This window comes from Artibeus jamaicensis, unplaced genomic scaffold (genome assembly GCF_021234435.1).
Source record: "Artibeus jamaicensis isolate MK-2021 breed Jamaican fruit bat unplaced genomic scaffold, CSHL_Jam_final contig_373, whole genome shotgun sequence".
In the NCBI taxonomy this organism is placed as follows: domain Eukaryota; kingdom Metazoa; phylum Chordata; class Mammalia; order Chiroptera; family Phyllostomidae; genus Artibeus; species Artibeus jamaicensis.
In genome coordinates, this window is record NW_026521807.1 from 2688587 (window position 1) to 2706952 (window position 18366).

Consider the following 18366-nt stretch of genomic DNA (forward strand, 5'->3'; position numbering starts at 1 on the left):
GTAACTAGCTTTTTAACTTTGCAATGATGAAAAGCCTGTATTAATTTAACCTACAGATTTCATTTGTTCTGAACAGGAAAAACAATATAAATCACTTTTAAAATCATTAAATCCTGACTTAAATTAATAAAGTCATAATTAGGGTATTATGCTGTGTTTGTTATGGAAGTGGCAGGGCGAGCGGCTTTAATTACTGTCTGTAATAAAAGGAGCAGAGCGGGCATGGCGCCCAATCAGTGCTGTCAGCCACGACTGAGCGGGGCTGCGAGCTCATCGAGGGAGCGGGCAGCGGGCAGCGGGCTCCCAGGGAAAGCGCCGTCCTGTCTGCAGAGGCCACGCGCCGACAGCATGAAGAAAACGGACTCGCACAATCCATGGCAGCAGCCCCAGTTACTTAAATTTTTAATGACACTTTAATACATGATAATGTTGTTGATAGGAGATCTTAAAAAGAGCTAACACTTACATACCTTATGACCGTCTCCCTTCACAGTCCCTGACTCTAATATTTGGATCATAATCTTTCTAATGTAACATTATTTAGAAAAATCAATTGTCTTGGTTACATAATGGCAAAGTGTTGAAGGATTTAATTTTAGCCCTCAGCAAAATTGCTATGGAAGGTAATTAAGTGTTTCATACCTACTGCTTGATCACTTAATTCAGCTTTCCAAGGTTATACCAATTTTTGAAATATAGTCCCAAGACTTGTTCAAGTTCAAAATGAAAACTAAGCATTGTAAGTAGCAGGATAATGTAAATTAGTATTCTAAATTAATTTACAAGATTTAATATCTACTCTGCAAAATATACACATACTTATTTTTCTCACTCTATGAATTAAAGGGAAATGTTAGCCTGGAAGCAGATGCCACAGAATACCTTTGAGGAAAATTCTGAGAAAATAATTTACCCTTTCTCTTTGGTTTTGGAGCTCCTCTTGGCTGTTCTTTTGTTCACCGTGGACTCGCTCCCACTCCCACTCCCACTTTCACTGGAGGAATCCTCACTGCTGTCACCACTGCTGTCTCCTTCCTCGTCCTGCTCTTCACTTTCACTTCCAGATTCACTCTCTGAAAAAAAACAGAACCAGGTGCTCTTTGATTTATAGCCATTTAATTACACATAAGGACACAAGTAACTGTTAATATTCATCAAAAATGAAACAGATGTTGAATTTTAGTTTACTGAACACCACTTTTTTACACTTCTATTTCCACACTCCAGTCAGTCAGACTTCTGGCACCCTGCAGCGAGGGCAGTGTGGAGGGACCCCACAAGACACACGGGGGCTCTGACAGCGACTGGGAAAAGCAAAGAAAGGTGAACCAAGTAAGTAAACCAAATCTGAGAGACTCTCGCTTTTCAAACCCATAAGTACCTAGCTATGGCAAAAGCCTGAAAAAAAAAAAGATATAATGATAATATAAGGATAAATAATCTTTAATTCTTCTGTTGATAATAGGAAATTTAATTTAGAGAAGAAAAGTTAATAGTTGAGTCTTAAGAATAAATTCTGAGAGGGAAATGAGCCATTCAAATCATCTCCAAACATTTCTAAGCCCAAAAGCAACAAGCAAAATTACTAAAATTATTATTTATTTTAGCTAGCACAGGAGTACTCCATAGGTCAAAGAGATGGTATAATTACACTGAAGAACTACACATTTAAATGTCTTATGTATAAATTATGGTATACTAGGACTCTTTGGTAGAAGTGCTACATATAGTATATTTATGTGTATTTTAATAATGAAGCATAATTTTTGCTGTTTGAAATGGTTATAGTTACAGAGTTGTATTCTAGACAAAGATGAAAAACTGTTGCCCCTGCCGTGGTCTGTCTGATGTAGTTAGTGCCTTTAGGCAGAAACAGAACCAGTGGTTAAAATACTATTCTAGTAAGTTAATGTCTATTCTTTGAGGATTTATGTACCACACAGCAAAAAGCTAGGAGTGCCTATATGCCTTTGCAATAACTCGTATTACTTAGAAGCACAGGTTCTTAAGTTGGAATGCATGGTTCAATCCTGGCTTTACCACTTTCCAGTTGTAAGACTAAGCAAGTTATTCAAATTCTCTGGGTCTCAGTTTCTTTATCTGTACTCAAGGATAACACTAGCTACATTATGGAGGTATTACAAAGATTAAATGATTTGAAACATGTAAAGAAGATTAGGATACAACAGTGCCTGCCCCATAGTAAGGCATTTATTATTATGGGCTCTTACAAACAGCAAAATTTATTTTACTGAAACTTTACAAAGACAAAACTGCTGAATAAAGATATTCTAAATTTTTTATGATATCAAAGTTGCACAAATGTACATATATAACTCAGACAACTGGCTGATGCCATAAATTATGAAAAGAAATTATAGCATCTAAATTACTCTTGTGTTAATTACATGGGAGTTAAACACAACTGTGAATCCAGTTCACATCAGGCACCATTACTTAAATGTTCAGGTTAGTAAAATCCTGAGGGTGTTTGTTTGTTTTAAGACTTGCTCACTGGGAGACTAATCTTATAACTTCCAGTGAGAAAAGTTATCTTTTTCCTCTGGTCTGGAGTGGAACTACTATAACATAACTCACTACTACATATATTCAGACAAACTTACGAAAAGTCTTACTTTTAATAAAATATTTCAGATATGTTGTAAAAAAAGATTAGACTACGAACAGGCATAAGCTGTGAGTAAATGGAATGGAGACAAATATCCATATGGTATACTCAACTATACAAACAGGTCTTTCCCAATGGTATAAATCTTTCCTGAAATTCCATATTTTTTTAAAGTAGATGTCTGAATTGAAGTATTTTCTCTAGTTCTCAGCTTATTAGTTCAGAAAGTAATGTACCACAGATTAATTGATCAGTAACTAAAAACAAAAATTTTGAGAAGGAAAACAGGAAAAAAAATGAGTGAATTACCTAAGAGTATGTCAATGGAAGAACGAGTAATAGTGAGGTACCTTGGTTCCTTAAGGAATAAAAGTTATAGAAGAAAGATGGGTCATTTGATTTTGGGTCAGATATGTCTATTAGGTTAACTGTAATAAGTGTTAGAAAGTAATTCCGATATATTTTTTGTTATGTAAATCAGTCATAGAATTTTAATACTGCAGAGACTTAAAAAGCATCTAAATTCCAGTTCAGACGGTGATCCAACATTCCTATCATGGGTGTGCTAGAAGGAGAAGAGGAAAAGCAAGAAATTAAAAACCTATTTGAAAAAATAATGAAAGAAAAACTCCCTAATCTGGTGAAAGAACTAGACACACAAGTCCAGGAAGTACACAATCTCCCAAACAAGATGAACACAAAGAGGCCCACACCAAGACACATAATTAAAATGCAAAAAGTTAAAGACAAAGATAATATTAAAAACAGCAAGAGAAAAGCAGGTAGTTACCTACAAAGGAGTTCCCATAAGACTATCAGCTGATTTCTCAACAAAACTTTGTAGGCCAGAAGTGAGTGGCAAGAAATATTCAAAGTGAGGAAAAGTAAGTATCTATAATCAAGATTATTCTACTCAGCAAAGCTATCATCTAGAATCAAAGGATAATAAGGAGCTTCCCAGACAAGAAGAAGCCAAAGTAGTTCACCACCACCAAACCAGTATTATATCGAATATTAAAGGGTCTTAAGAAGAAGAAAAAAAAGGAGAAGATGGGCGACAAGTAGGTAGAAGACGAGCCCACCTGCTACTGCCCTCAACTTGGACACTTGGCTGACCCTCTGAAAAATAAACTAAATATTCCATGGAATCTTAGCTGTTAATGAAGTTTAAAAGCCAAGAAGTACAGAAGACACTTCACAACAGGTGGCAGGTGAAGGTGATATAGGTGGTGCTGCCAGAAGTTGGATGAACCACCCCGGGACCATGAGCTGAAAAGAGCCCGAGGTAGACATGGAAAGAGAAGACAGAAGGCAAACACCAAACTGTGCTCATACAATTTCCACCTCATTTTTATCCAGAATTTGCATTATTTTTTTCTTTCACATAGCCTTTTAATATTTCTTTTTTTGCTTCAATTGTATTCCAACTCACTATTCCTTGCCTTTTTTATTCTTTATATTTAGATTTTTATATTACTTTCATATTTTATTTCTATTTCAAATGTCACCTTGTGCCCCTCTTTTATCTTGCTCCATTTTGCCTTCCTGCCCTGTCTTATTTTTGTTGTAAATTTTTTCTCCCACTTTATGCCTCGTTCCTATTCCTTCCTCTTACTATTTCTCCTCCCTCTATTTTCTCAAAATCATTTTTCTTTACTGTAGACATCTTGTAATCTCTTTTCTCTTTTGTATAATATTCTTATTCTCTTTCCACCTTTATTAATTTTTGTTCAGATGTTGTTACTGACTCTCTAGTGGTTTTTCAGCACTTTTCTTTCCTTTGGTTCACTACTTTCTAAATGTTATTTAAAACCTCATACTATACTCTTCCTTTTTCTTACTCCATTTTGTCATCACCCTTCCCTGTTTTACTTATATTTTCAATTTTATTTTTCCCTTCCTTTGCCTTGTTTCTATTCCCTACTCTTATTATTTTACTCCCTGCTCCCATTCAAAATCATTTTTCTCTCCTTTAGTCATCTCATATCTCGTTTTCCTATTTTACAGTGTTTATCAACCTCTTTCCACCTTTATTAATATTTGCTCAAATGCTATTGATGTTGCTAATGTAATAGGAGGGTATTTTTGCTGGTGTGGGTTTAGTTCTCTGGGTAGTATTGCTTTGCTAACCAGCACCTGAACAACAGCATATAAGATGAGGCAGGGGTTGTTACTCCCAGTCAGACAGCTGGAGGGGAGAATCCCATCAATGAATTAGCCATCAATAATCAAAGCTCAAGTACAGCAAGAGAGCCCACATTAAATGAATAAAGGGTAACCCTAGAGCATCCAGATCAGGATATCAAAGAGATTGCATGAGTGAGTCCACAGAGCTCCAACCACAGAAGTCCACCCCACAAAGACAGACAGGCAAAGCAGAGCAACTAAGGTACAGAAACAAACAAAATGAATTACCTAAAATGGGGAGATAAAGAACTACTCCCCAACTGAAAGGAAATAAGGAATCTCCAGAAAAAAAACCTAAATGAAATTCAAGCAAGCAATCTATTATACATAGAATCCAAAATAATGGTTACAAGGATGCTCAAGACACTCAGTGAAAACTACAAGGAACTTTATGGGAGTTACAGCAGCATGAAAAAGGACATAGAAACTATGAATAAGAGCCAGGAAGAAATGAAGGATACAATATCTGAAATGAAAAATACACTAGAAGGAATTAAAAACAGGCTAGATAAAGTAGAGGACCAAATCAGTGAGCTGGAAGTTAAGGCAGAAAGAAATATCCAGTCAGAGGAACAGATGAAAAAGGGGTCACAAAGAATGATGATAGTTTAAGGGAGGTTTAGGGCAATATGAAATTTAACAACATTCACATCATAGGACTATCAGAAGGAGAAGAAAAGGAGCAAGGGATAGAAAATTTGTTTGAAAAAATGACAGAAAACTTCCCTAAAATGGTAAGGAAAAAAGCCATGCAAGTTTGGAAAGCAGAGAGGGTCCCAATCAAGAGGAACCCAAAGAGGCCTACTGCAAGAAACGTCATAATTAAAATGGCAAATTTTAAAGAAAAAGAAAGAATCTTAAAGGCAACAATGGGGAAATAGCTAGTAACATACAAGGGAGCTCCAATAAGGCTATTAGCTGATTTTTCAACAGAAACACTACAAGCCAGAGAGGACTGGCATGAAACACTCCAGGTAATGGAAAGCAAGGACCAACTCTATCCAGCAAGGCTCTCATTTAAAAGGGAAGGTGAAAGAAAGACCTTCACAGGAGCACCTGTATATATAAGAAGATCTTGGAGAACTTCAAGAAAAATACTGACAACAACATAGTTATCATAGGGGATTGATTTTAACAACCCATTGTCAACAATGGACAGATCTTCCAAACAAAAAATTAATAAGAATACTGGGGTGATGAGTGATACTACAGATCAAATGGATTTATATACTGATTCTATATACTGTTTGTATTCTTATATACTGGTTTTATATATATATTAGTGTATGTGTGTGTGTGTGTATACACACACACAGAACCTTTCACCCAAGAGAAGCTAAACATACATTTTTTTCAAATGCCCATGGAACAGTTTCAAAGATAGGCCACATGGCACGACACAAAACAAGCCTCAACAAATTCAATAAAACTGAAATCATACCAAGCATGTGCTCAGATCACAATGGATTAAAACTAGAAGCCAACCTCAAGGAAAAAAAACTCAAAAACATTTAAATATATGGAGACTGAATAACATGTTATTAAAAATAAATGGGTCAACAAGATCAAGGAAGAAATCAAAAAGTATCTGGAAACAAATTAAAATGAACTCACAATAGTCCAAAACTTATGGAACACAGCAAAGGCAGTCCTGAGAGGGAAGTTCATAGCAATACAAGCCTACCTAAGGAAGATATAAAAATCTCAAATGAACAACCTAACCCTACATCTACAAGAACTAGATGAACAACAAGGAAGCCCAGAAGGAGCAGAAGGAAGGAAATAATCAAGATCAGGGAGGAATTAAATGACATAGAGACTAAAAAAACAATTCAAGGGATCAATAAATCCAGGAGCTGGTTCTTTGAAAAGGTAAACAAAACCGACAAACATTTACCCAGACTCACCAAGAAAAAAAGAAAGAAGACCCAAACAAATAAAGTCAGAAATGAAAGGGGAGAAGTTACAACCAATACCACAGAAATGCAAAGGACTGTAAGAAATTACTATGAACAACTATATGTAAATACATTAGACAACCAGGGTAAAATGGACAAATTTTTAGAAACACATAATCTTATAAAACTGAATCAAGAAGATGCAGAAAGCTTGAGGAGACCAGTAACAACTAGTGAAATTGAAGTAGTAATCAAAAAACTCCCAGCATACAAAAGCCCTGGACTGGATGGCTTCCCAGGTAAATTTTACTAAACATTTAAGGAAGAACTAACTCCTATCCTTCTCAAACTATTCCAAAAAATTCAAAAGGAGGAAAGACTCCCAAACTCTTTTTATGAGGCTCGTATTATTCTAATTCCAAAACCAGTTAAAGACAAAACAAAGAAAGAAAACTATAGGTCATTACCTTTGATGAATATAGATGCTAAAATCCTCAACAAAATACTGGCAATCTGGATTCAGAAATACACTAAGAATATCATACAGCATAATCAAGAGGGATTCATTCCAGGGATACAAGGATGGTATATTTGCAAATCAATAAACGTAATACACTATATGAACAAAATGAAGGACAAAAGTCACATGATCATATCAATAGATGCCAAAAAAGCATTTGTGAAGGACAAAAATCACAGGATCATATCAATAGATGCTGAAGAAGCTATAAAATCTAGCACCCATTTAGGATAAAAAGACTCAGAAAGTGGGAATACAGGGAGCATACCTCATTATAGTAAAAGCCATATATGAGAAACCTACAGCCAACATTATATTTAACAGGCAAAAACTAAAAGCTTTCCCCTCAAGGAACAAGACAAGGTTGTCTACTTTCACCACTTCTATTCATCATAGTACTAGAAGTTCTAGCCACAATGATCAGACAAGAAAAAGAAATAAAAGGCATCCAAATTGGAAAGGAGGAAGTAAAACTGTCATTCACAGACATGATAGTGTACAAAGAAAAACAGTACAGTCTCCACCAAAAAACTACTCGACCTAATAAGTGTACTTGGCAAAATAGTGGGATACAAAGTCAGTATGTAGAAATCGATGGCATGTATATACACCAGCAATGAAATATCAGTAACAGAAATTATGAAAAAATCCTATTTACTATAGCAACAAGAGAAATAAAGTACCTAGGAATAAATTTAACCAAGGAGGTAAAAGACCTGTACTTGGAAAATTATACAACACTGAAGAGAGAAATTAAGGAAGATACAAATAAATGGAAGTATATATGTCGTTCATGGACTGGAAGAATTAACATCATTAAAATGTTCATACTACTCAAAGCAATAAATGTTGTAAAGAAAAACATAGGCAGGAAAATTTCAGATATCCCACATAGTGATATTTTTGCCGATATATCTCATAGGGCAAGGGAAATAAATAAAAAAATTAAACAAATGGAACTGTATCAAACTAAAAAGCTTCTGCACGGCTAAAGAAATGATTAGCAAAATGAGAAGGGAACTGACTGTATGGAAGAACATATTTGCCAATGATTTTTCAGAAGAGTCTGATATCAAAAATATATAAAGAATTCGTAAGACACAATACCAGGAAGACAAACAATCCAATTAAAAAATGGGCAAAGATTCTGAATAGACACTTCTCCAAAGAGGGCATATAGATGGTCCACAGACATATGAAAAGATGCTCAACATCACTAGCCATCAGAGAGATGCAAAATAAAACCACAATGAGATATCACCTCACACCCATCAGAATGGCCATCACTAATAAGTCAACAAACAATAAGTACTGTGAGGATGTGGAAAAAAAGGGAACCCTAGTGCACTGCTGGCAGAAATGAGACTGGTACAGCCACTGTGTAAAACAGTATGGAATTTCCTCAAAAAACTAAAAACAGAATTGTGTTTTGACTCAGTGATTCTGCTACTGGCAATATACCCTAAGAATCCTGAATCACCAAAAAAAGAACTTATGCACCTCCTATGTTCACAGTGGCATTATTTATAATAGCCAAGTACTGGAAACAGCTTATTCTCTATCAGTAAATGAGTGGATCAAAAAACTGTGGTACATTTACACAATTCAATACTATGCAACAGAAAGAAGGAACTCCTACCATTCTGCGACAGCATGGATGAACTAGAGAGTATTATGCTTAGTGAAATAAGCCAGGCGGTAAAAGACAAATACCATATGATCTCACCTACAAGAAGAATCTAAGGAAAAAAATTAACTAATGAATAAAATAGAAGTGCAGGCTCAGAAACATGGAACAGACTGCAAGTGACCAGAGAGGAGTGGGGAGAAGAATAATGGTGGAAAAAAGGAGAAGGCACAAGAAAAAGAAAATGTATGAATGACCCATGGACATGGCGTGGGAATTGACTGTAGAAGCGGGGGTAGGATGGGCAGAGGCGGGCAAAGGGAAAAAAATTGGGAACTGTAAAAGAATGACAATAAAAAAGGATTAAAAAAAGAAGAGAAAAAGATAAAAATAGAACACAATGGCAATAACTACATATCTTTCAAAAATTGAATCTAAAAATACAAAATAAATGAACAAACAGAACACACTCTTAGACACAGATAACAAACCATTTTGATGGTTGCCAAAAGGGAGGAGGTTTAAGTGGATGAGTGAAAAAGATGAAGGGATTAAGAAGTACAAATGGTTGTTTCAGAATAGTCATGGGGATGTAAAGTACAGTATAGGGAATATAGTCAACAATACTCTAGTAACTATGTACGGTGTTGGATGAGTACGATTATTGGGATGAACACTTAGTAACATACATTGTCCAATCACTGGGGTGTACACCTGAAATTAATATAGTATTATATGCCAACTGTAATTGAAAAAAATGATTTAAATAGAAGCATCTAACTCTGTGTCTTCATTTATCAGATGTAGAGACAGGTAAGTGGCTTATTCATTTTATATAGATAAAACCCAGGACTTATAAATCCTTCTAATTTACATTCTTTTTATTGTATTTGGTTACCCTCAATCTTTTAATTCTTGGTTTCTTTATAATATACAAGGGATTTATTAATTTTACTTTTATTTCTCTACAGGTTCAGGTAGAAATAAGAGTATAAAATGTATAAAGTTTTTTAAAGGCACCACTAAAGGCTTATCAAAAGTAAAATCATGTTTTTCAATACACCAATGAATATAATAGGAAGTGTAGGTTAGAATTCAGAAAAGCCTGAGTATCATTCATTAGCTGTGTCCAAGAGGCAGTATCAAATAAGAAGGGACTGGAAATTACTTTGAAAACTAAACAGAGATGTGTAAATGAAAGGAATTATTGTAGTAGCAGAAAGTTTTTAAAAACTCACTTCTTGAATATTATATACTAGGTCTTGAATATTATGTACTAGGTCTTACTGTTTTGTTGGAGGTACAGCATGGAAACTACAGTGCATAATGTTTTTTAACAAATCACAAAGCCCACCACTGTCACTGCTGCTGTCAGAAGAGTCTTCTTCCTCCTCAGATTCAGAATAAAATTTCTTAGGAGGATTCTCTTTCTTTGCTTTTCCTGATGGTGTCCTTTCTTTTGCCTGTTTAAGAAAAAGCAAAAATGTAAATATAAAGAAATTCTCATTGACGATTCAGTCTTCTCGCAAACTCAATCATTCCAAATATGCCATGAACTCAGAAGGAAGTTTAAAGCCTCAGCAGAGGAGGTCCCTTAGGCAAGTCCTGGCATTAAGGTTGGTTCCCCTTTGCCTCTGAATAGAGGAACACAAACTCGCAGGGCTCATAACATGTTAAATCAACAACCTCATTTTTACATACAATTTTAAATGCTTTTGTATTTGTTGGTCTACAGAAGATTTAAACTAAAGTCTCGAAGAGATGAGGGCAATTAGAGGTAGACACAATAACAGCAAGAAGAAATTCAAGTTCACAGCTTGATACTGATATAAGAGAAAAACAGTGAAAATATTTACTGTAGGCAATAAATAGCCCTAACCTTCTCAACAGTCTAAATCCTGGAGTAATCCTTGATTTTCTCCGCTTCTCTCATTTCCTAAACATATAATCAATCAAGAAAGCTTTCAGCCATCTTGTTCCCTTAACACCTTGGTCAAAGCCATCTCCCTCCCCTGGATTACTGCTAACTGGTTATCTCACCTCTAACCCCACTCCAAGTTTGCTAGAATAATTCTAGTGAAATCTAGGTCTGACTATATTATTGACTACATTCGCTATATTGTACTGTACATCCCCATGACTATTTAACCCATTCGCCTTTTAATAACTTTGTATGGTATCAGGGAGGTACTAGAATTATTGGGGTATCACTTCATAAAATTATGTAATTGTCTAACCACTATTCTGTACCTGAAACTAATATATAATATCAATTGTAATAAAAAAATAAAATTAAAAAAAACAATTTAAACCCTAAAATACAATCAAGCCCTGTTGGTTGAAAACCCTGCAAGAGCTCCCCATTTCACTCAGAGAAAAAACCCAAGTCCTTAGAACAGTCTGCCATGGCCCTACATGCCCCACCCAAACCTTCTTCTGCTGCTCTCCCTGCTGCCTACTCTGTTCCAGCCACTGTTCCTTCAAACACCCCAGGTAAGCACCCATCTTAGGGACTTTGCCTGAGCTGTTCCCACTTCCGATCTCTCCCCGCACGTAGCTCCCTCACTTCCTTCACGTCTTTGCACTACTGTCCTATCAGGGAAGACCACTTTATTTAAAAGTCCAACTCCCATACTTTGCTCTAATCTTTTTTCTTCTATTACAGCACTTCTTACTTTCTAATATCCTATACTATTTATATATTAACTTTTATTGTTAGTTTATGCCTGCGAGAATGTCAGCTTTTGGAGAGCAGGGATTTCTGGACATTTTGTACACAGATATCTGGCACAGTAATTCTTAGTTTTTAAATGGCCCCTTAAAAACTCTAATACAGTGTATTACAGTAAAATAAATTATTTTCATAATTGTGACCTTCATCAAGAAAAATTAAACCATATTTCATATACTCTCTTTTAAAGGACAGGAAAATGAGTATTTTTTTAAAGGTCCAAATGGTTAAGACTTACAAATTTATCACACTTTTAACTGAATTTCTACTATGTGCTAGTTTGCTAGATTATAAATTCCACTGTAATGGAATTTATAGCACAACAAAGCTTCTTATTCAAGAACTCTGGATGCACATGAGAATCATGTGAGAAAAAATTTAAAAATACTTAAACAATAAAATACCGCCCTGGCTGGTATGGCTCAGTGAATCGAGCGCCTGCAAGCCAGGTCCCCAGTAGGGGGTATGTGAGAGGCAACTGATCCATGTATCTCGCACACTGATGTTTCTCTCCCTCTCTTTCTCCCTCCCTTCCCCTCTGTCTAAAATAAATAAATAAAATCTTAAAAAATAAAAATACGAATGCTAAAAAAGCTAATGCCTGAGATTTACCTCCTAAGATTCTGATTTAATTGATCTGGTGCAAGTCTGGCATAGGTTTGTTTTGTATAAAGATCTCCACTGAAAATCACTGATCTTAAAGAACTTGAGGGCTTAAGATATGCTTCATAATAACAAGATACGCTTCAGTAACCTAGAAAAATTACTATATGGACAATGATAGAAAGACGAGTAAAAACTATTTGAATATATGTGAATAAGATACTTACATAATATCAGCAATACTGCTTTCTTTTTACATATTTAAAATGTTCTGTACTTGAAATGTGAATATAGTATTCTATGAACAAAATTTTCCTATATTTAGTAAACACTAGAGTTCTTATTTTTCTTAAATCCAAAAAATCATTTCCTGAAGTCTGGTAAAAAGTGTATCAGATCAATTTACAGAAAAAAATTACTTAATTAGACTATGGCTTTCAGGATAAGACTAAATCAACAAATAAGGAAAATCAGGCTTCTATGTTTAAAGGGCAAATTGACATAGTTATCAACTACCACTTCATGGAGTGTTAAACAATATATTTTAATTTTTGTTTGGGTCTTCTAAGACTATGACAATCATATTATTCTAAGCAAAAGAAACAACAGAGAACAAAGAATAGAGAGGCATTAATTTTATAGTTCCTATGAGGGGTAAAATATTGATAATAGATATGTTTATAAAGCAAAATACCCTTGATTTGGAAGAGAGCCTTTCTGTAATTGAAGGGAAAAAGACTTTCTAGAACTAAGCAAAAAAAAAAAAAAATTCTAATGGATCTTCAAAACTTACTGGTATCAAAGTATGCCAGTATGACATTATATCCGATATCCTAGAAATGGTAGTATGTAATTCAAAGTGACTTCCAGTGTCAATCTGTCTAGGTTGTTTTGATTAAAATATCAGATTATCTAAACTCAGGCCATTTTTCTTACTAAGTTATATTTCACAGTATCAAGATGTGATCCTGTAAGATCACTTTATAGTAAAACTAGGATAACACAATGTATTATGTGCATAAAACATACTGATGTGACTTTGGATGGGCGTGAGATGGAGTGAGAGGCAAGAAAGAGGTTCTGCACTGTTAAAGCTGAATCTGATATTTTTATATTTGTGTCTTTTATAGTATAATTTTAAGCCAATATGTCCAGAGACAAAAGATTGAAAATGTTTTCTGCATGGAATCAATGGATAGTAACAGTTTTCTTCAACCAGACTACATCAGTTATAATTATTCTCCATGAATAAGTTAGCAATTATTAATTTCCAGAATGTAGTCAGCAAAATGAAAAAGAAATCAATTTGTCGCTGTTGAACTGGGCAGGTGAAATGAACATAAGAAAATAGGTTATTTAAGTACTGTCCCTGTAAGATAGCTAATGCTTAGAAGAGCACATGAAAATGGAATAAGCCAGCCAGCCAACCAATCTATCAGCCCAAATAAGGATACTGCTGAGACCAAATTAAATTGCATAGCATTGTTATCAATTTCTGAGAAGATAAACTACTTTTACTTTTTTTTGGTGGAATGCGGTGGCAAGGAGGAGGGATGAACGGCAGTAAGAAGAGAATAAACAGATAGTTCTACTTCAGCCTAAAAATTACATACCCAATAATGAAAAAGGATAGAACCATAAAACACCAACTGGGCACAAGAAATTAATAAAGAAAGTGTATCTGTGGAAAGAATCACAACACAGACCATTCTCTTTATATTCTAACATCTGACCAAAAGTAGCACAAATAAGCCAATCCTTTTGTAGAGCACTCAAAATATGTAGATTTGAGTGAAAATCAGCAAACTTAATTGCAAGGAGGAATGGACATGCAATTAGTTTTAATAACTTCTGTATTTTTAAAAAATCATCCCTAAATACAATCTGTCACAACATGAATATGATGATGCTAGGTACTAAGGGTAGTGCAGATCTGCAAAGAAGCTCCAGCTCCCTCTCTTCACATTACATAATAATAACATACAGTAAGACCAAGGACAATGGATTCTGATGGGTCTGGGTTGAAATCTCAGTTGCTTCATTTACTAGTTTGTGAACTTGGGCACTTTACTTAGGCTCTCTGAACCTCAGTTTACTCATCTGCAAAATGGGAACAAAAATAACCAACACTTAAAAATCATTATGCAGTTTAGTAAGAACAATGTTCGTAAAACATTATCAAAGTACACTGCCAGTGTTTGCTAAGTGCAGCCATTATTGTTCATTATTGCTTCTGGCCATGCTCCAAAGCCAGAATAAGTCTGAATAGTTAAGAGAAACAGATTTCTCAAAAGGATTAAATTACATGACTATGCCCATTATTGAAATTCTGATTAAAGTAATAAAGATTTTTTTCCCATTGCATATGATAAGTTAATGGGAAAGAAGGTTAACTGACTTTCCCACAGGCATTAGAAGTAAAGAACTCTGGTTATCTGAATCCTTGTTTAATATAACTTCTTTACCAAAAAAACATCCAAAATGTAACTCATTGTGCTTTTTATTAATTCTACTTTAAAAAGAATTAGACATATCTCATATAATCAAATCTTTAAAGACAATATGAACATCCTCTATTCTTATTTATATAAGAAAGAGAAATAAATATATTAGGAAATAAATAATATATCAGGAAATAAAGTTTAAAAATAGCCAGCATTTTTTACAGATCTTGGAAAAGGTTATTTATATAGAAGTTTTTTTTTCCTAATGTGAAAGCAACATATTATTTATTTTAATTTTGATGTTGTCTAAGGACATATTTGGTACACAATGTTCCCTATTTATGTTTAGGCTTCGCTTAAAATAGATTCATCAGAAGATCCAGAACACTTTGTACAGTTTCTCTAGAAGAGAACAGCAAAAATTATTTAGAAAAACATTGGCAGGAAGCTTACAAAACTCTAAATAAAATAGAAAAAGCTCAATCCAATAAAACTAAGTATCTTAGAAATTGAATCTACAAAGCTACAAACGCAGTACCACATGTGGGTAGCACTGATACAGAGAATTTAATTCTCTATTTCTTTGGAGAAAAGAACAGTACATGTACAATGACATAGGAATACTACAATTTTCAGTTCTTATAATAGTGAGATGTATCTAACACATTATACTTAAAAATACCAGGGCAATTTTCATTTTTCAACCCCCCCAAAGCTTTTATATAAAACTACCATTATTCTAGAATATCCTACTGCTTGACAAAATTAATTTCTGAAAGCTCAACTTACCAACTCTATTACTTCTACATTTCGAACTGATGGGTCAGGTGCCACCTCTGGCCAATCAGATAATTCCAGGTACCCACTGGCTTTAGTGTTGAGAATGTGAGATAACGTACCAAGCTGAAAATGATCCCTATCTATTAAAATACAGGAAAATAGAAAATAAACAATATGAGCTATATGTAAGACTGAACAATCCTAATCAGAACTCAAGGTAATTGGCATATTACCTCAAATGTCAAGAAATAAATATAAACTAGGAAGCTCTTCATAGGTCAAAAAACTGATTTCAGTCCATAGATTACAATAATCTTCCCCATAATGGTCAATAAAAAAGCTAATCAGTCAGTGTGTTTAGAGGTGTTGCTCTGAAATGTAGCTTCTCTAAAAATTACTTTACTGTGAATATTAAGAATGACAGCACAGTTAAACAATCCATATACATGTCTTGGCAAAAACACATCCAGAATTTTAATACTTTTTCTATGAAACTAAACTGCTTTTTATCACTTTACAACAATTAAATAAGAGACAATATGAAGACCAAGGTATATAATCATCTGATTCCAACTGTAATGGCTACTCGTGAAAATTATCAATTAATTTACTCCTTTTTAAAAGCTGGGAAAAAATAAGTCAACTTCCACCTTTGAAAAACAAATTTAAATATACCAAAACACTTTTATGAAATAATTATCTCTAAAAAAGTTTATGTTAGTGTACATAAAATATTTAATTAGTAACAATTCACTAATGAGATCAATTATATTCCTTATTAAATAAAACTATTTAAAATAACAATGAAGTCAACATCTACAAGAACAATACACCTTTTATCTATTGTTCAGCTAAATTGCTTATAAAGAACAAACATGAAATCAGAAGACTGAAATTATTTAAGTAAATAAGGTCTAAAATTATAAACTAATATAAAAAATATAAACTAATATAAAGCTTGCTCTGGAGAACAGATGAATGAATAGCAAGCACACTCTTTTTATATATTTATATATGCACATCATTTATATTTCTTAAGAGATAAATTTTAAACACATTAGAAACAGAATATATTGTCACATTTTTTATGTAACATCTACTGTGCAGTTATATTCTAGGTAATAATAATACCTTTAAAAGGAGACTCAAGCACTGGGGCAGGTTTCTGTGCTAGGAATATTTTTTTAGCATATTTACTTAAAGCTCCACTCTTCTCATTCGGAACAATAAGCTGCCTAATAAATCTTGTACGGTCTCTGATGTCGTAGTTTTGATCATACTTGCCGAGATTTAATATGTACTGGGTAAGCAATTTTGTCTGTTGGAAAAAAACAGAACAAGATGAGAATACAGTTATTTATGATTATTGATAACTCTGGATAAACATATTTAAAGAGGTAATAAAAATGAATGGTTATGTCAAACAAATGTTGTTCCATAGGGAATATGCATTTCTAACGCTGCAAATGGAATTTTGAAGCCAAAGCACATGTCCTCTTCAGTACTGGGGAGGTGAATGCTGAGTACTGAGAAGCAGCCATGTGCTAGATTATTAAACTGCTGAAGTGGAAAGAAAGGCATCATTAAAAAAATAATCATATATGGCAAACCCGCTGAAGGGTCTACGTGAGAATAATGAATGTGGAAATACAACTAAAAACATGGCACTCAAAACTTAATCGGAAAAATATGCAGGACATCAAAACATCAGAGAGTATTAGGGGATGGCAAACTGCTTCTCCTGAGGTGTGTTTTATGAAGAGATACTGTCCCTGGCATAAGCAGTGTCTGCGCTCTGACTGCACTCAGTTACTTTACCCTGAATTATGACCCATTAAAGCAGACACATGAATCACTGAACTGGATTACTGCAAATTATTTGCAGTGCATTTAGCTGTTACTTTTTCATAAAAGCAAGCTGCTGATGCCCTCTAAAAACTAGGATAAAAGACTCCTTCCATTTTTTCCCCATGCTGCTTATAGCTGCTAGTAATATTGGTCATTTATTTATTTATGTAAGGGAACAACTTATTATCGTAGCTTTTACACTGTAATAAGATTTCCTAAGTCAATATCTAAATGTACTACATTAACATACATTGAGATTTTAATATTAAACCAAAATTGAAATGTTAACTAAATAGCTTTGTATTTCAAAGTCATTATTTCATTGCAAAAGCACAGGTTTAATTTAGAAGGTTACACACATGCAATAGCAATGTAAATTATACAGAATCCATAATACATGGAAAAATAAACATCTACATTAGAGCATTTTATAGACATTAGAAGTATAAAAAATAAGTAAATAAATAAATACATAAAATCATGTCAGGCAAAGACAGTTCTAGAACAGTCAGTCAGAGTATAGGAATGGTACGGTAAACTCTTACAATAATAATTGGTTGAAACAACTGATTTGTAGAGAAAGCAACCTTCTTTCAGTAACAATGTATTTAAAAAGCACTAACCTACTGTCAAGAAAGTAGAAGTATAAAAAATACTAAAGAAAGTGTTGATAGAGCTGTTCTGAATGGTTATTAACAACTGCCGTTCACTAATTTCTAGACCATGTTGGTTCAACTACAGATGAGAATTCTATGATTTACTTTTAAATAATTAACAAATATTCACCAAGTGAGGAATATAGTTCAAAAGGAAATGCATTATTCTAGACAATGTAATTGACTTGCTAGGATATCCAGGGAAAACTAACCATTAGTTTTCTTGAATATAGAATAAGAATTTATAGCCAGGTTACTCTAAAGTCCATTTGAATGCTGAGATTTAGAATGTGCAGCCAAAGTAAATCAGAGAAAGAAGAGAAGTGTGTTCACTGTAATGATGTTTTTTCGAGCTAGTGGAGTTACACATTTTGCTTATATTTTCTATCCCTGAAATTATCGTTTAGGAAATTAAACTATTTCAATACATTAACAGACACAAT

The 18366-nt window shown here is 34.0% G+C and overlaps 1 protein-coding gene across 2 annotated transcripts in view; it reads right to left on the minus strand.

Annotated features, from left to right (window-relative positions):
• Positions 1-18366, minus strand: part of AP3B1 (adaptor related protein complex 3 subunit beta 1) — a 262282-nt gene that overhangs the window by 97337 nt on the left and 146579 nt on the right. For both annotated transcript variants that reach the window (XM_053664477.1, XM_053664478.1), the window contains 4 exons: positions 16551-16737; positions 15429-15559; positions 10216-10324; positions 914-1073 (listed from right to left, as the gene is read on the minus strand). In XM_053664477.1, the coding sequence (XP_053520452.1) occupies positions 914-1073; positions 10216-10324; positions 15429-15559; positions 16551-16737 (587 nt within the window). The remainder of the gene's footprint in view (positions 1-913; positions 1074-10215; positions 10325-15428; positions 15560-16550; positions 16738-18366) is intronic.